Source organism: Dermacentor andersoni, unplaced genomic scaffold (assembly GCF_023375885.2).
Source record: "Dermacentor andersoni unplaced genomic scaffold, qqDerAnde1_hic_scaffold ctg00000041.1, whole genome shotgun sequence".
Classification (NCBI taxonomy): domain Eukaryota; kingdom Metazoa; phylum Arthropoda; class Arachnida; order Ixodida; family Ixodidae; genus Dermacentor; species Dermacentor andersoni.
The window spans coordinates 4722843-4737861 of NW_027314754.1; the positions used below are offsets into that span (position 1 = coordinate 4722843).

General features: G+C 45.6%; 1 protein-coding gene across 1 annotated transcript in view; it reads right to left on the reverse strand.

Moving 5' to 3' along the window:
* Positions 1-5270: 5270 nt before the first annotated feature.
* LOC126518106 (uncharacterized) overlaps positions 5271-15019 on the reverse strand; it is a 71747-nt gene continuing 61998 nt past the window's right edge. The window contains exons 2-4 of the mRNA XM_055064721.2: positions 14083-14168; positions 11129-11354; positions 5271-5399 (exon numbers count right to left, since the gene is read on the reverse strand). Of these exons, the coding sequence (XP_054920696.1) occupies positions 5382-5399; positions 11129-11354; positions 14083-14168 (330 nt within the window). The 3' untranslated portion in view covers positions 5271-5381. The remainder of the gene's footprint in view (positions 5400-11128; positions 11355-14082; positions 14169-15019) is intronic.

The window sequence follows — 15019 nt, forward strand, 5'->3', positions numbered from 1 at the left end:
AGGCTGAAATAGCCTGACTGGGCCCCTGCCCCCGTTCAGTTCATACAGCATTTACGCGTACAATAACATATACAGTAACGTGCACATTATATTAAAATTACAGTTGCACTCAATGTACAGCCGATGAAGGAAAGAAAGTGACTTCTAATACATCAGATAATAAGTATGAAATGCATACATGTGTACATAGATCACGCAGATAGACATACATATAGAAAAGGTCACACAGGATTCATGTGTTATATAGCTAGTAGACCCTTTATCCTGTTGCAGATATGTAGATAACGACTATATACCAGTACATTGTGCTTACAAAACAGAAAAAAAAAAGAAAATCAGGAATGTCATGGTCATAGTAGAAAGTAATGTAAAACAGTCTACAATACACATCCTGTTCTGACAAGGAACGTTTTGTACATTCTTTTAAGTTTACCACGGCTGTCTGCCCAATTTATTATGTCTTTCTGTTTATTTACAATTTGTATAGCATGATACGTTACCGATTGTTTCCCGTAATTTGTCCTAATCTTCGGAAGCGTCCTCCTATGCTGCCTAAACCCGTACTTATGTTCAACTACCATATCACTGTCCTTGTATATGTTTGTTGTGTGCATGTGTTGCACTAATTTATAGAGATAAATTTGATTGGTCATAAGCATGTTGTGTTTCAGAAATAACTCCCTGGTAGGTAAGTCAAGCATATCTCCTGCATAATTTTCAAATATACGTAGCACGCGCTTTTGTAGTACCGTTAATCTATTATAGTTGCGCTGAGTGGTGGTGCCCCATACTAGCGAACAGCAGGCAATCTTAGAATACACTAGAGTGTAATAAAGAGTTTTTTTTAGCCGAAGAGGTATTAATGTAGAAATCTTTCTAATACATCCTATTGATCGAGCTATATCGACTACCAAATGGTCGACGTGACATGACCATACCAAAGACTCTTGGAACCAAACACCTAGGAATTTTTGCTCAGGTGTTTGCTGAATAATCTCGGTTCTACACATAATATGCATGTCATATTTGTCGCGTTTATTTGGAGGGGAAAAATGATGTATTTAGTTTTAGAGGCATTTAATTGTAGACAATTATCATTTAGCCATTTGGATAGGTTTTGTAGATAATGATTAGTCTTTTCTTGCAGTTCACGTTTTGTCCGTGAAGTAAAAAATACGTTAGTATCGTCCGCAAACATTACTATATCAAGGGTGTTGTCAATCTGAGTTATGTCATTAATGTATAACAAAAACAGGGTAGGACCTAATACTGATCCTTGGGGTACTCCATTTGTTACATTTAACGACGTCGAGGAATAATTATTAACATCTGTAAATTGGAAGCGTTTCTCAAGGTAGCTGGTTATTAATTTCAATGACATGGCACGTATTCCATAACACTGCAGTTTTAGAAGTAGAATATCATGATTCACCGAATCAAATGCTTTCCGCAAACCTAGAAAGAGACCTAAAGTAAAATCCTTATTTTCAATACCTTGAATAATTTTCTCCTTTGCACGGTCATTGCAGGCGGTCATCGTGCTTTGAAGCACAATGACCGCCTCTTCATTACCCTTTTTTATAGAAATACCTGCTGACGGCACCGTGCTCGCCAACTAAGTTGTAAGGCTCACACGCTGGAAGAACTCGAGATGGTTATAGCGCTGGAAACACCTTCATCCAAATTTCTATTCACTTCAAATGCTTCGGATCCGTGTATGCATCCAAAAGGCGTCAACGAAGCACTTCATTCTTATATCTGCTTCAAGCTCACAAGTATGCTACAAAGCGGCCACTGCAGACGTACATTCAATTGAAAAAGTTTAGAAAAACATACGCGGTGCTCAGCTTGAAATTGCGAAATTTAAATGCGATTACTTCAAAAGTGTTCACTTTCTCTGCTTAGGCCAATGATGCTGGCTACTGCATCCTTTTTTATTTGGGAAGCTTCCTTTGTAGCGGTGTCAGTTTTTCAAAAAAAATATTACCCCCTACTGTCTTTTGCTCGATAGCTTCACCTTTGCCTTCCATTGCTCTTTCATCTTCTGAGTGGCAAAATTAATCATGTTTTGCGGTACGCTGTGGGGGCGTGAGGGCAACCTGCGAATGCTGTCAGAGTAAGTAAGAGATGTCAGAGTAAGTAATTTCCTGCAGCCCCAGTGACTCAGCCACAGAGCTTTTACTACGGCCAGCAAATTCTCATTTGTTGTTACTTGAATGCCGTGAACCTCTAGGTTCGGTCGGCTACTATATTGCTAGGCTTGATTCAGCTTTTTCTTCAACCGCGGTACTCCTTCCTAAGATTTTCCGCTTCGATTTCGGTCGCTATTTTCTGAAGAATACTTAATGGCTGGTCTTTCTTGTACAACCACGTTAGAAGCTCATCATATTTATCAGAGTGTTAGCAGAGAACTCTCAATGATATCAATCGTTTCTTTTCTTTACAGCGACGCTGTTAGCCTCTAGTTGGCAGGAATTTGTCGTATCCGTCAACCAAAAAGAAAGTCCATATCTCCTTTGGAATTAGGCATACAACACCCAGCTCAGTATTCGTTTCAATAAAGAAGCGAAAAACAAGCGTGAAATCTGCATAATGGCGCCTCTGAACAATGCGAGGCACGTTCCTTCTCCCCGCGTCTGTTTTCCGATAAAAAATTACGGTTGCATAAACTGCTCCGTTGAAAGGGGCGCATTTTGCCCCAAAGCCGAAGCGTAGATTGCGATAGCAAATTAGTGGACATCTGTACGAAGTAAGCATAGTACTTTTTTCGGCCGTAGAAACTTATAAACATAGGCATACTAACTAAATGAACAAGCATGGTGTTACGCGCGCACAAGCAAACATGAAAACATTTCGCTCGAGTACCGCGCAAAGTCGCTGCCGAAACGCTGGAGTGAGGAAGCGCGGCTGCAGCAGCGAGAGAATCGACCTTCGTGCTGTCTTTCCTATCAACGCGAACACAGCAGCGAAAACACAGCTCACGGGCGGACTCTGTCCACGTCGCAGTTCACCTTTAAGATACAGCGGCCCAGGCGGACGTGTGCCGCCGCCTGGGCCTCCCGGAGTAGAACGCCCCCTCCCCTCCCCCCCGAGCTTTGCGCGCGACGGAACACGGCAGGCTTGTTCCCCGCTTTCCTAGATTAATTGCGTGCCGTCTTCCGTCGCGCGCAAGGCTCCAGGGGGAGGGGAGAGAGGGGGCGTTCTACTCCGGGCTGCCCGGGACACCTGGAATAGAACGCCCCCTCCCTCCCCTCCCCCTGGAGCCTAGCGCGCGACGGAAGACTGCACGCTTCTTCCCCGCTTTCCTAGATTGCGTGCGCGAAATTGAACTGCCATTGCCGGCTCACCCTCTCACGCTTTCACTCGCACATACTGCATACGGCGCGCCGCGAAGATTTTATCGCTCTTTGACCGTGGCACCTCACGTTTACGGCGACAGCAGAAATGCGCCTTGGGTGTCCATTAAATGGTTATCGCAATAAAAAAAGCGGATCTTCTGTACCTACTATAGAAACGAGTAGCTTTTTTTTAAAAATCGTTCGCCCGTTTTCGAGGTCGACGTCAGACAATTGGGTGGACAGTGGGGCTAGTTTCGGTACTGGCTATAAAGCGTCGCCATGACACTGGTAGCCAATGAAAAATTCAATACCTTTTGCATGTGTGGCTTAATCTTTTCAACCTACATAACAATAAAGTGAAGCGATGCAACTATGTGTCAAAATAAAATATGTTTTTGGCTGTATTCTTTTTCGGCGATACGACTACGTCAAGGACTTCCTAACCGACAGAACGGCAACGGTAGGGCCGGTGGAGTTGAGAAGCGACACCTTCTCCACACCGTGTAAAGGCACACCCCAAGGCTCCGTGATATCGCGCGTGCTATTTAATGTGGCGATGGTCGGCCTGGCATCCAACATCCAACACGCTATGTACGCGGACGACGTCACGGTTTGGGTTACGCAAGGTGTACTGGGAGAAAAACAAGAGAAGCTACAAGAGGCTGCGCGCCGAGTCGAAAAGTACACCAGGGAGAGGGGACTGGTATGCTCGACAGAAAAGTCCGAACTACGGAGGTAGGTAGACAACCCACCCAAGCAACACTGGAAGTAACGCTTGACAGTCAAAACATCCCGGAAAAGAACATGATCAGAATCCTGGGCATGTGGCTACAGGACAGCAGAAAATGCAGCCACACCATCCGCCTGCTGAGCAAAGCTACGGAGCAGGTGGGCCGGATGATCAACAGGGTCTTCCAAAAAAGATACGGCATGAAAGAGGAATACAGACTCAAACTCGTTGGCAGCCTGGTCGTCAGCCGAGTCATCTACTCGCTACCGTACCACGTGATGACCAAAGGAGAGAGGAAACAGGTGGACACGATAGTCGGGAAAGCCTACAAGACGGCTCTCCATCTTCCAAAAAACACGTCAAACAAAAAACTGCTCCCCCCCTCCCCCCACCTGGGCATCAGCAACACTTTCAGCGAACTGGTGGAAGCCCTGCTCGAAACGCAAAAAGCGAGACTCAAAAGCACCCCTGCAGCGAGAGCGCTCCTGACTAGGCTGGGACGGGACACGAGCGGACACGTAGATAGATACGCAGACGTGCCCGACTGCCTAAGAAAAACAATAAGCGTTAGGCCAGCACCTAACAACATGGACCCCAATCTCCACGAGAGCAGAAGGCAGGCGCGAGCCGAAGACGTGGAAAAGACACTAGCGCGACTAGACAACACCATATACACGGATGCTGCCACGTACCCGCGAGAAGGGAAGCGCACGGCCACGGCGTTGGTGGTGGACGGCGACGGTAATCTGATCACATGTGCGATGGCAAAGGCAGCCGGCACAGCGGAGGCAGAAGAAATTGCCGTGGCGCTGGCGGCAGTAGAAGGATATAGGACAGGCAGGCCTCTAAACATATTAACAGACTCGAAGGAAGCGTGAAGAAATTACACGAGGGGCAGGATTAGCAAAGCCGCCCTCAGAATTCTTGGCGCAGCCAACTTCGCCGAGAGGAGCGTCACGCACAAGTTGTGTGCATATAACAACGCCGTCTACATTCAAGTGAAATGGGGCCACGTTAACTACCCGCAGAGTTCAGCTTACCTGAAGGTGAATGCCTGTGATTTTCCTCTCCCTTGCCACCACCGCTGGACAGAACTAACAAAACACAAATCGCATACAGAAATGTGTATACACCGCTGAGTGAAGGCAATGCCTTTCTTTTACTGGGAGCTTCTCCCGCTACGATGTAGGAACGCAAGTCAATAACGGCGATAATACTTTATTGAAACAGGAGTATTCGTTTATTTGAGGAAACAGATTTTGCTAATTACGGGAGCCCTGGAAACGAGTGAATGCAGAGAGTAAACTCGTCTTCTACGTGTATGGTACGTCCTGCGACAAGAAAGAAGGAAAAGGATCATAAGTTACCGGCGAGAACATACGAAACTGTTTAGACTTGCACAAAGTACTAGCTTGCACTGCCTGAGTAAAAACTTGACTCGTACTAACCATATCGCAAGGTAGCTTAACCGGGAGTTAGTAAGGCTAGTGCATGGATTTCCATAAACTTTGTCCTTTCGGATTCAGACTGCTTTGTGACTTTGCAAATGCACGATTTAAACAAAAATATTGGGTTATATGCAGACGATTGGCTATAGAGTTGCGCGCGTACGCCTACATATATTGCCCTCGTGCAATCAAACAAATTATTGTAATAAAGCGCGGTTAGTTACCCAGCAATGACTTGACCCAGCAAACGCTTGTACTTGTTCGACTTGTAGATAACCATTCCTTCAGGGATGGATCCCAAAGCAAGCAGGGCTGCAATTTTGTAGCGATGCATTCGTTCGATTCTATGCCATTCTTGTAACCAACGCGGGCAGAGCATCATTCTCATCACTCACGAAGCGCAAAAATGAATAGCGTCGGAAAGGGCGCCGCTACAAAATCTTAGCCCTAGGTTGATTTCTTTGACCACCTGAATTGTTGGGTGCAGGGACATAGAAGGCATGCTGAGCCAACCGGGAATTCGATTCAGGCTCCATGCGGTTACGTTGCTAAGTTCAGAGAATATGGATTCTTTGCTCTTTGGGTAAACTTAGTTTTTATTTTGACGTCACTTTTATTTTTTCGTTTCGTGATTTATCGATTGACATTAACAATCTCCTACTACCCGGTTCTCGACTTCACCACATGGGAAGCACCCCTTTCGGAAAGACGAATCTCGCTAGAGTTATCACCATTTATTTATGTTTCCTTCTTTTCACTTGATCAATGTCCCAGAATAGGTACGTCCCATTGAGAAAGGAGATACCACAGATGTTCAAAAATAAAACAATCTTTTTTTTCGTGAGGGGCGTTGTAGCTGTTTTCGTCGTCACTGATGTCGTTGTTGACAAAATCATGGGGTCCGGAGACAACAGACCATCGCAGGCCCAGATGTCCAAATCATCAAAGAAAAACTACAGCCACTAAAATATGTCGGAAGTTGTTTAAATCTGGGCGAGTTAGCGGCGGTCCCGTCTAGAAACAGCGCGAGAAGCGTGCAGTTGCAGAAGAAAGATACGGCAGTGCTATCAACCGAATTTATACAATTATTTTTCTTGTTGGTATATTGAACTACCGGTTCCTGGCCGACCCCCAGAGTGGGTATGTGTCACTAACATCTGGGCTCTACATGTACATCTATATGGATGATACAAGACTAAATACATATGTTTCAGCGGCTTGAACCTCGGGGCCTTCCAGGAATTCCCGTAGCCCCGGCCATTGTTACATATACGTGCGCAATCTCCAGAATTACGACCTTTGCCAAAAATTAGAGGCCACACCGCACTTTCACCGCGTGTGTCGTTTGGCGAGGCTGTGTGATGCGGGGCTCTTTAATGTCGATGCCTCAGAATGGCAGGTGCGATAATTCTTTGCATTTGCCTGGGCACCGGCACTTTTGCCATAGCACGAAAACTCCGTCGAGCAACATCTAGTCGTAATAGCCGTCGTAGGTAATGCAATTGGAGCGCTTTTGACAAAGACTACGATGGACCTTCCTTCCTTCCTATACTTCACTACGGAGACCCGTAACTTCATTGCAGCTATATTTATTGTTTTAGTGTGTGTTTATAAAGATCATGCCTGCCCGATTTATGCAACCTACAATATGGGCATGTCATAGATAGTGTAAGCTGTTAGGCGGCCCCTTCCCCAAGTTGCCGCAATATTGCCCAGTCTCCCCCGACATACGTGGAACTGCATGGAGTTCTGCATACACACCACATGTTGACCCTTTGTTCTTTGGGTTTAGGCTTCGGTGCCGCAGCCGTAAGGCGTATAGGCTGTTGACTCTATTGTATCTGGTCAGCCCATAAAGAAACCATGATGCTTGCTATAGCCTTATCAAGGACAGATGCTGCGAGGGGTCTTCGTTTACTTGATCAAACCAAGACTGAAACCTTGTGGAACACCCCCATTTTCCCGCACTGCCATCTCCCCTGGCTAGATCCTACATTGAAGCTGCAGATTCCATCGAACTTCTCCCGCCGTGATTACGCCGGCACCTTACTGTGCCGCCTCTGGTTAGGGGTGGCTTTTACGAAAGCCTACTCATTTCTTATTGCAATGTCCGACACACCGATCTGTGACTCGTGCAACTGTGAGGAGACGAACGAGCATGTGTTGTGTTGTTGTTATCTTTATAACAACGAACACGACGTTCTTCGGAGGATGTTACACCGATCAGATAAGAGACCATTTTGAGAGACGAAGATTCTCGGGCCATAGCTCCACGCGTCGCATGTTTACAAAGCGACGCGGGCGCTGCTACGTTTCCTGATCTGGGTAGAAACTGGGTAGAAAACTGGTTGACCTCCCTACCTTTCTTTCCTTCATTTTCCTCCTCCCCCTCTGTTGGGTAGCTCTGTGAGGCACGTAGGTGCTGTTGCGGAGGGACATGAAATGCAGACGGCAGGCTTTCTTCATTCTATAGCCATGCGACGAAACTAAGGACGTGCTTACGCATTCCCATTTCATACATCTGTCGGAGCGTTTGCATGAACCTGGCACATAGCGGGTCCTATCGAGTTGTCGGACTGAGCTTTGCATCTCGCGTTGATGTACATACAAACCGGTCGAGCTGAGCTAGCGTCTAGTCCAACGGCGACCATTAGGCTGCACGGGTTAGGATGACTCATCCTGACCCTTGACGCTTCCGCGTTCACGTGGGGGTTGTCATGTAGGACTCATCCTGTCCTACATGACATCCATGACATGGATGGATGGGTGGATGGATGGATGGATGGATGGATGGATGGATGGATGGATGGATGGATGGATGGATGGATGGATGGATGGATGGATGGATGGATGGATGGATGGACGGACGGACGGACGGACGGATGCTATGAACGTCCCCTTTGGAACGCGCCGGTAGGTTGTGCCACCAAGCAGTTCTTACCATATTGCCTAATGCCGCACCTATGTAAAAAATAATACAAAATAAAAGAAAAAAAAACACGACAAATTCCCATCATCAATCTTTTTGAACTCCTATTCGGAACTTTATTTTTGTACGCCTCAGTTGTTTGTCGTTTCCCTACATATCGTCCAACAATCTTCATATCGCCTCTTATTACTCCTTACTGCGGACATGTTTACTTTTCCCCTGCCGTCGCTCAACCCAAGGGCTTCAAGGAGGCCACGGGTGCCTAAATCGACCGCTGGGCAGATACCTTCTAATAAGACATGCTCCATCGTTTGCATTTCGTTTTTTCCTCTTCAGTAGTTCGTCATGGCAAGTTTCTTTTCCATTGCCGCCACCCATGAGATTATTTCAGCCTCTCTGACTTTCCGCTTGACGTTCTTTGTTGCTGTTTTCTCAACCTACACACCGCATACTTGCTGGTAAGCTTCCTAGGTCTTTTCCTCCACTGTGAATCAATGTTTTTCCTGAACAATTACCTCAACACTTTCCCAGCCCATTTACTTTCCTCCATATTCCTCAGTCGTTCTTTATGATCAATTTTACTACGAGCTTCCCTCACTGCAAAACTTGTCTAGCCCATATAACCCTGCACAGTTTCACTTGCAGTCTTCCCGTGGGCGCCCATTGTGAGGCGTCTCGCTGACATTTGGTTATCATCGAGTCCTTACTGTACCCCCGACTTCAAGCGAACAACAGCATTTCCAAATGTGAGTACTGAAACCGTTACAACTTTCCAAGTACCCCAGAGCACCTCGTACCTTTTGTATCCCCATAGTGCCCTGCGTTTTATTATGGCCGCATTTCTCTTCCCTTTGACGCTTAATGTTTTTTCCTGTGTTTCCATATATCTATTGCCTTCGTTCATCCATTTAGCAAAGTATATATATTCTTTTACCCGAGGTATTTCTTGGCCCTGAATTGACACAGTCTGTTCACTGTTTTCATTGAATACTATCACGCCATATTTATTACCACCAAAAAAATTGTTAGCTAGACATACAGTCTCGTACGCATAAAACAAACCTGGAAGCTGCTGCTCTACAACTCTACCCGCCTGTTTGAATGACGTCATAAACCCGACATTACTTCCCTCTGGCGCCCTTTCCATCCTTACCATGCACATACATCATAAACAGCAGTGGGAATAAAGGTCACACCTACCACAGTCCTTTATCGATATCCTCGCTCCTAATCTTCTCCCATTCAATAAAAATGGTATATTCTATGTAAATCTCTCTTAACCCTTCGAGAACATACAAAATGTTGCTGTGAACGTTGTGATATGCTCTTCGAATGTCTAATAAAAGCCACATGTAAAGCACTCCTTTCTACTCCGCATATTTCAATACACTGCGAAGGACAAACAATTGATCGTCCAGACGCCTATAGATTTTGTAGCCATTCTGAAGTTCTCCCAATATGCCATTATTCTCCGCCTTTGCAGGCAGCTTTCATTCAATCGCCTGCATCGCTAAAGTGTATATTACCGATTTCAACGTTCTATATGAGTGAATTCTACCTTTAATATCAGTGAATCTTTAACACGAGCGAATTCTCTCTAATGCAGCGCGGCGACGCCGCCATGCAGAAAATTTGAAAACTAGACACCGTTCTAATTACTGCTATTGAATATCCAACCACTTTGGTGGTATGGCGGGCTGCCGGGCATGCTTGGAGCCCTTCAGACCATGCTGCAGCTCGTAATTAACGCAACTGCGCACCTGCGTCTTACATATATATATATCGTGACGTGATGCCTAACGATATAAACTGGCGCCAAGTGTCACGTGACGCCCTCTTCGAAATGAGTGCGCTTTGCAATTTTTTTGCTTAAGTTACCGCGTGAAATGCCCAGGCACTTTTCTTTCTTTCCTTTTGTTCTTCCTACGAGGTGTCGCGCAGACCACAGCAGGTATCAGTGATGGCGCCTTTTTTATAATGCTAACCAGTACAAGCGCAGTAACTTCGGCACGAGGAAGCAAAGAAAGAAAGAATGAAAGAAGAAAAGGAAGACAGAAACGAAGGAAGAAACGAAGAAAAAAAATTGGGCAAGAAGAAAAGGAAGAACGAAGAAAGAAAGAAAGAAGAAAAGGAAGAAAGAAAGAAACAAAGAAAAGAAAGAAAAAGAAAGAAAGAAAGAAAGAAAGAAAGAAAGAAAGAAAGAAAGAAAGAAAGAAAGAAAGAAAGAAAGAAAGAAAGAAAGAAAGAAAGAAAGAAAGAAAGAAAGAAAGAAAGAAAGAAAGAAAGAAAGAAAGAAAGAAAGAAAGAAAGAAAGTACAAATGAAAAAGTTTGCTACAAAAATTACTAGCCGGAACCCGGGGGCCGATGTTTTCAGAAGTTGCATGGAGTACATGTTGCATGCATGCAGCCGCAAAAGGATTTCCGCGAAATTTTCTTTTGACTTCAGATCGGTTTGGGAATCGGAAATTCATCATTAATCAAAGAATATGTATTGTGTCATAAGTACAACAATTTGCTGCTATTATTCGCGCGCGTCGACATACACATTGCCTTAGTTCTCATTAAAAATGATAGCAATAAAACACTGCAAGTCACGCCACAGTAACGCCCGAAGCTTCGAACACTAAGATGGTTGAAATCAATGTTCTCACCACATCGAAACTTACTAGAAAAACAACTTACCACATCGAAATTTATGATGTTGAGTGCTTCTGAGAAGTTTGCGTTAATGTAGTTCGGTTTCTCGGATTCTTGCGCAGCAATTGTCTTGTCGAAATCGCAGCTTACGATGTACTTCGTAAATGAGATGCGAATTGTGTAATGCAGTAGCGTACCTTTGGGAAGCTTTTCATGGCTAAAATGATGGGAAGTTTTTGAACCATTCGCGTGTGTCAATTCGATCCAGTTTCTGCGTTAAAAAAAGGGAAAGACAGAATAAGAAGTAAGCGTTGGATCTGACCCAGCAAAGTGTACTGCCGTCTATTATTTCATATTTCATTGCGTATATTACTTCGGTACGAAATTGAGACCCATAGTTAATACAAAAGTAGCAATGGAAACGTGGACGTGCTTGTGTAAACGCAAGAACAACGAAGCGTTGTCGAAGAGATGAGGTTAAATTCGCCAACAACACGTTCGAAAGTTATTGATCGATAGAAAACGCTTTCTTTCGACGCGAAATTTGTACGAGATGAAAGGGTAGGTCTAATTGTCCTGCCGCCCTCTGGTTTCCTCCGCTACCAGGGCCCGACTGATGATCTGTTGCAGCCGGTCAGGGTCGTATTTGCTCCGGAGGATGGTCTCACTTGCTGGAAAGTGGGGAGAAGGTTCTACCGTAGCCCATGTTTGGTGGTACTTGTCCGTGAACTCTCCGCGTTGAGAGCGTTGCGGTCTGTAATTGAAGGGCGGAACTTTCTTCGACGGGCATACTGGTTTCTGTGCTCCTTGCGCATAGCGGCGACGTTAAGGAGAACGTCCACTGCGGTGTCAAGCACTAGCTTCTCGAGAGAGACAGAACTGTGCGACGACTATCTGTCTCGCGTGTGTATCTCTCTCAACAAGGAAAAAGAAAAGGAACAAAAAGAGACAGAACCACCTTGGGTAACTAGGTTTGTGCCACTGGGAATTTACCACTCTACAATAACGAAAAAAAGGTCCGTTAAATTTATCTGGTGCTTAGCGGAAACGGGCCCGCGTCACAACGGTCCCTCAAGGGCAGCAATATCCGGCGCATTAGCAAGCTGCACCCCGAATGAACTAGGTATGTGGCGCTCTTCAGTCAACCTATCACCAACTTGGGTTACTGAGTATGTGCCACTAATTTTGCGGCAAGTGAGGGAACAGTTCACATTCTTCCCACGTAGCAGCGCGGCACTCCTCTCGTCTCGTACGCAGCTCGCTGACTTCACGGCAGTGCTGGTAGATTTTGCAGCCTGTCCAGAAATGAGGGTGAGTAAAGAGTCCAGTTCCCACTTCACGCGTTTCCAAGGGTTCACGCGCAGCAGCGCGCCATGCATTTCGAGGGCACACGAAGATTTCGCGGCCGCTCTGCTAGATGGCGCTGGGTGTCGTTAGGGAAACGTGAAGGAGGTGTCCCACTGCAGTACACGTCGCATAACTACCTCGTTCGACGGTGGCAATGCGTTTTGTCGAGATATAAACCCAATGCTAACGCATTACCGCCGACAATCATTGTGTTATTACACTACTACCACTACTTTTCCACATAGTCCCCTCACCGATTCAGGCATTTGTCCAATCGCGGCACCAAATTTGTGGTGCCGCTGTAGTAGAATCCGTCCGGCTGACTGTGGAACCACCGTCGAACTGCTGTCTTGGCTTCATCGTTGCACGTGAATCGCTGCCCTGCCAGGAACTTCTTCAGCTGACCGAAAACATAGAAATCACTAGGGGCGAGGTCCTGACTGCATATGGTGGGCGGTCCAGACTCTCCCATTGAAATTACCTGAGCTTGTCGGCGGTTCTAATTGCCACGCATCGTTCCTCGTACGCTGTGGACGTGTGAAGCACAGCCGCCATTTTGAACAACTGACAGCAGCGGCAACGATGCCAGGCAGCGGCGCTACTCCCTTTGCCATTGTTTAACGACTGGTACCAACTCTTGCCGACGTTCCGCGACAGAACATCTTTCTTTGAAGGTTAACGATACAACCCTGCAGGATGAGCAAATTTCTGTATCCTCGAAGAAGGCCGCCCATATCGAAATACGCCGGTAACGCTTACGGGCAGTTGCACCCACGTTCCGCGAACTTGGCCACACAGATTAATTCCATTCCTTAATATGCCAGTCACTACTTTTGCAGCCTGCCACTGCATACGCCTTCAATCCACGCGATTCAATCCAGCATGATGGGAGCGCAGCGCGTTAGCGACAACTCAGCTGCATTTCCGACAGCTGATGACACAGGAGCAACGTGGAAGCGGCGTCGTAGTGGCAGGCTGCCGCTGAGGCGACGTGTGGCGTGGGCGAAAGCGCCATCTCGTTTCTCTAGAGCAAACTGCTCTGCGAAAAGCGTCAATGCGGTCCAATCAAACCACGGCGCTCATTCGCAAATTCGGCGCACGATTTTCTCTAAAACCCCGAAGTTTTTTTTACACGGCCACTGACGCCTAAGACACGCTAATCCTTATTTTTCATCATTTATTATGCTCTTAAATGGCCATTGTGCGGCACGAGGGGGGGGGGGGGGATATGGGAAATGTTCATTCATCAGTACAGCAAGCTTTGAATAACATGATACATTTGAAAACAAGTTCTGACACGGAAAAAAAATAGGGAACAGTACAAAATAAATACACGCGTAGGCAAACAGCACAATAAATGATATAGGTATCAGGTGTTAGTACACTGCGTATTTGCTTAGCAAGTCTTAAGCTTTTTTATCTTTTGACCAGGAAAACGTGACGGCTCCTGAAAAGTGGCGACGGAGACAACCAACTGAAACGTTAGCCTTGCAAAAAAGAAAATTACAATTAAAATAAATCAATAAATTTCAAAGTTAGTAAACTCGCTGCTTTTGAGAGTTGAGAAACAGTGAGTACGATTTTGTTTCACCATGTCTTCTTACTAATATATGACGAGAGAGTTGGACTAGTACAGTTAAGCTATTACTCACTCCTTAGTATTGTTCACCAGAGCGCATGTGTAAACACCTATGGTTCCCACTGGCATCCACAGATTCAATAAACAACACCGTCTTCCCTGTAACAAACCGGTTAGACATGTTTAAAAAATGTCTGTTTGCATCTTTCGTATTGTCATTGTATAAGCTTCTAAGAGTTACATTAGATGTCGTAACTCCTTTTTTTTTTTTTTTATTGAGAAGGTCACTGTTTCTTGTGCAAATTTTGCTTGTAGTGTGTACAAAAGACTCATAAATTATTAGTAAACTTTAACAAATCTATAATAACACAACATCCGTCCAAACGTTCCAAGATTTACGACGTGATAGTAGGCTATAGGCAATCTTTTTTTAAACGGAGAGCGCTTCGCTTAGACGGCTCTATAAACCACGCCACCTTCCAAGATGCGTCCTCCGCTGGGCAGCGAATATATATATAATATATATGTATACATATTTGCTATCTGCTAAAGGTAGACAGCTCTGTACCTTTCTCGTGTGCTCGCTGTGCCTGTTGTTTCGCATGCAGCCGCCAAATATTAGAAGACGACGCACCATCTATAATAGCTCGGGTAGACAATCTCGTCCTGTGACTCAGCTAGCATGGAGACGCCCGCGTACTATGCATCAGGTGCACGTTAAGGAACCCCAGGTGCTCAAGTGAACCCCGAGACCCCCCCATGCCCTCGCTACGGCGTGCTTCGTAATCATATCGTCGTTTTGGCTAGTAAAACTCGTGAACTATTTTTTTTCTGGCACCGCGCAGCGCAACTTATTCTCGCTTTTCGTATCTGCACGCACCAGCGTCTCTTGGAGTGTCCGGTACACTGCTTAGGTACTATTCGGTTCTACTCGCGTTTGATCTGTTTCCTTTTTAACCTGTAACGGTTATACTGTTGTGTTTCTTGAAAAACAAAGCTTCAAGTGGGGC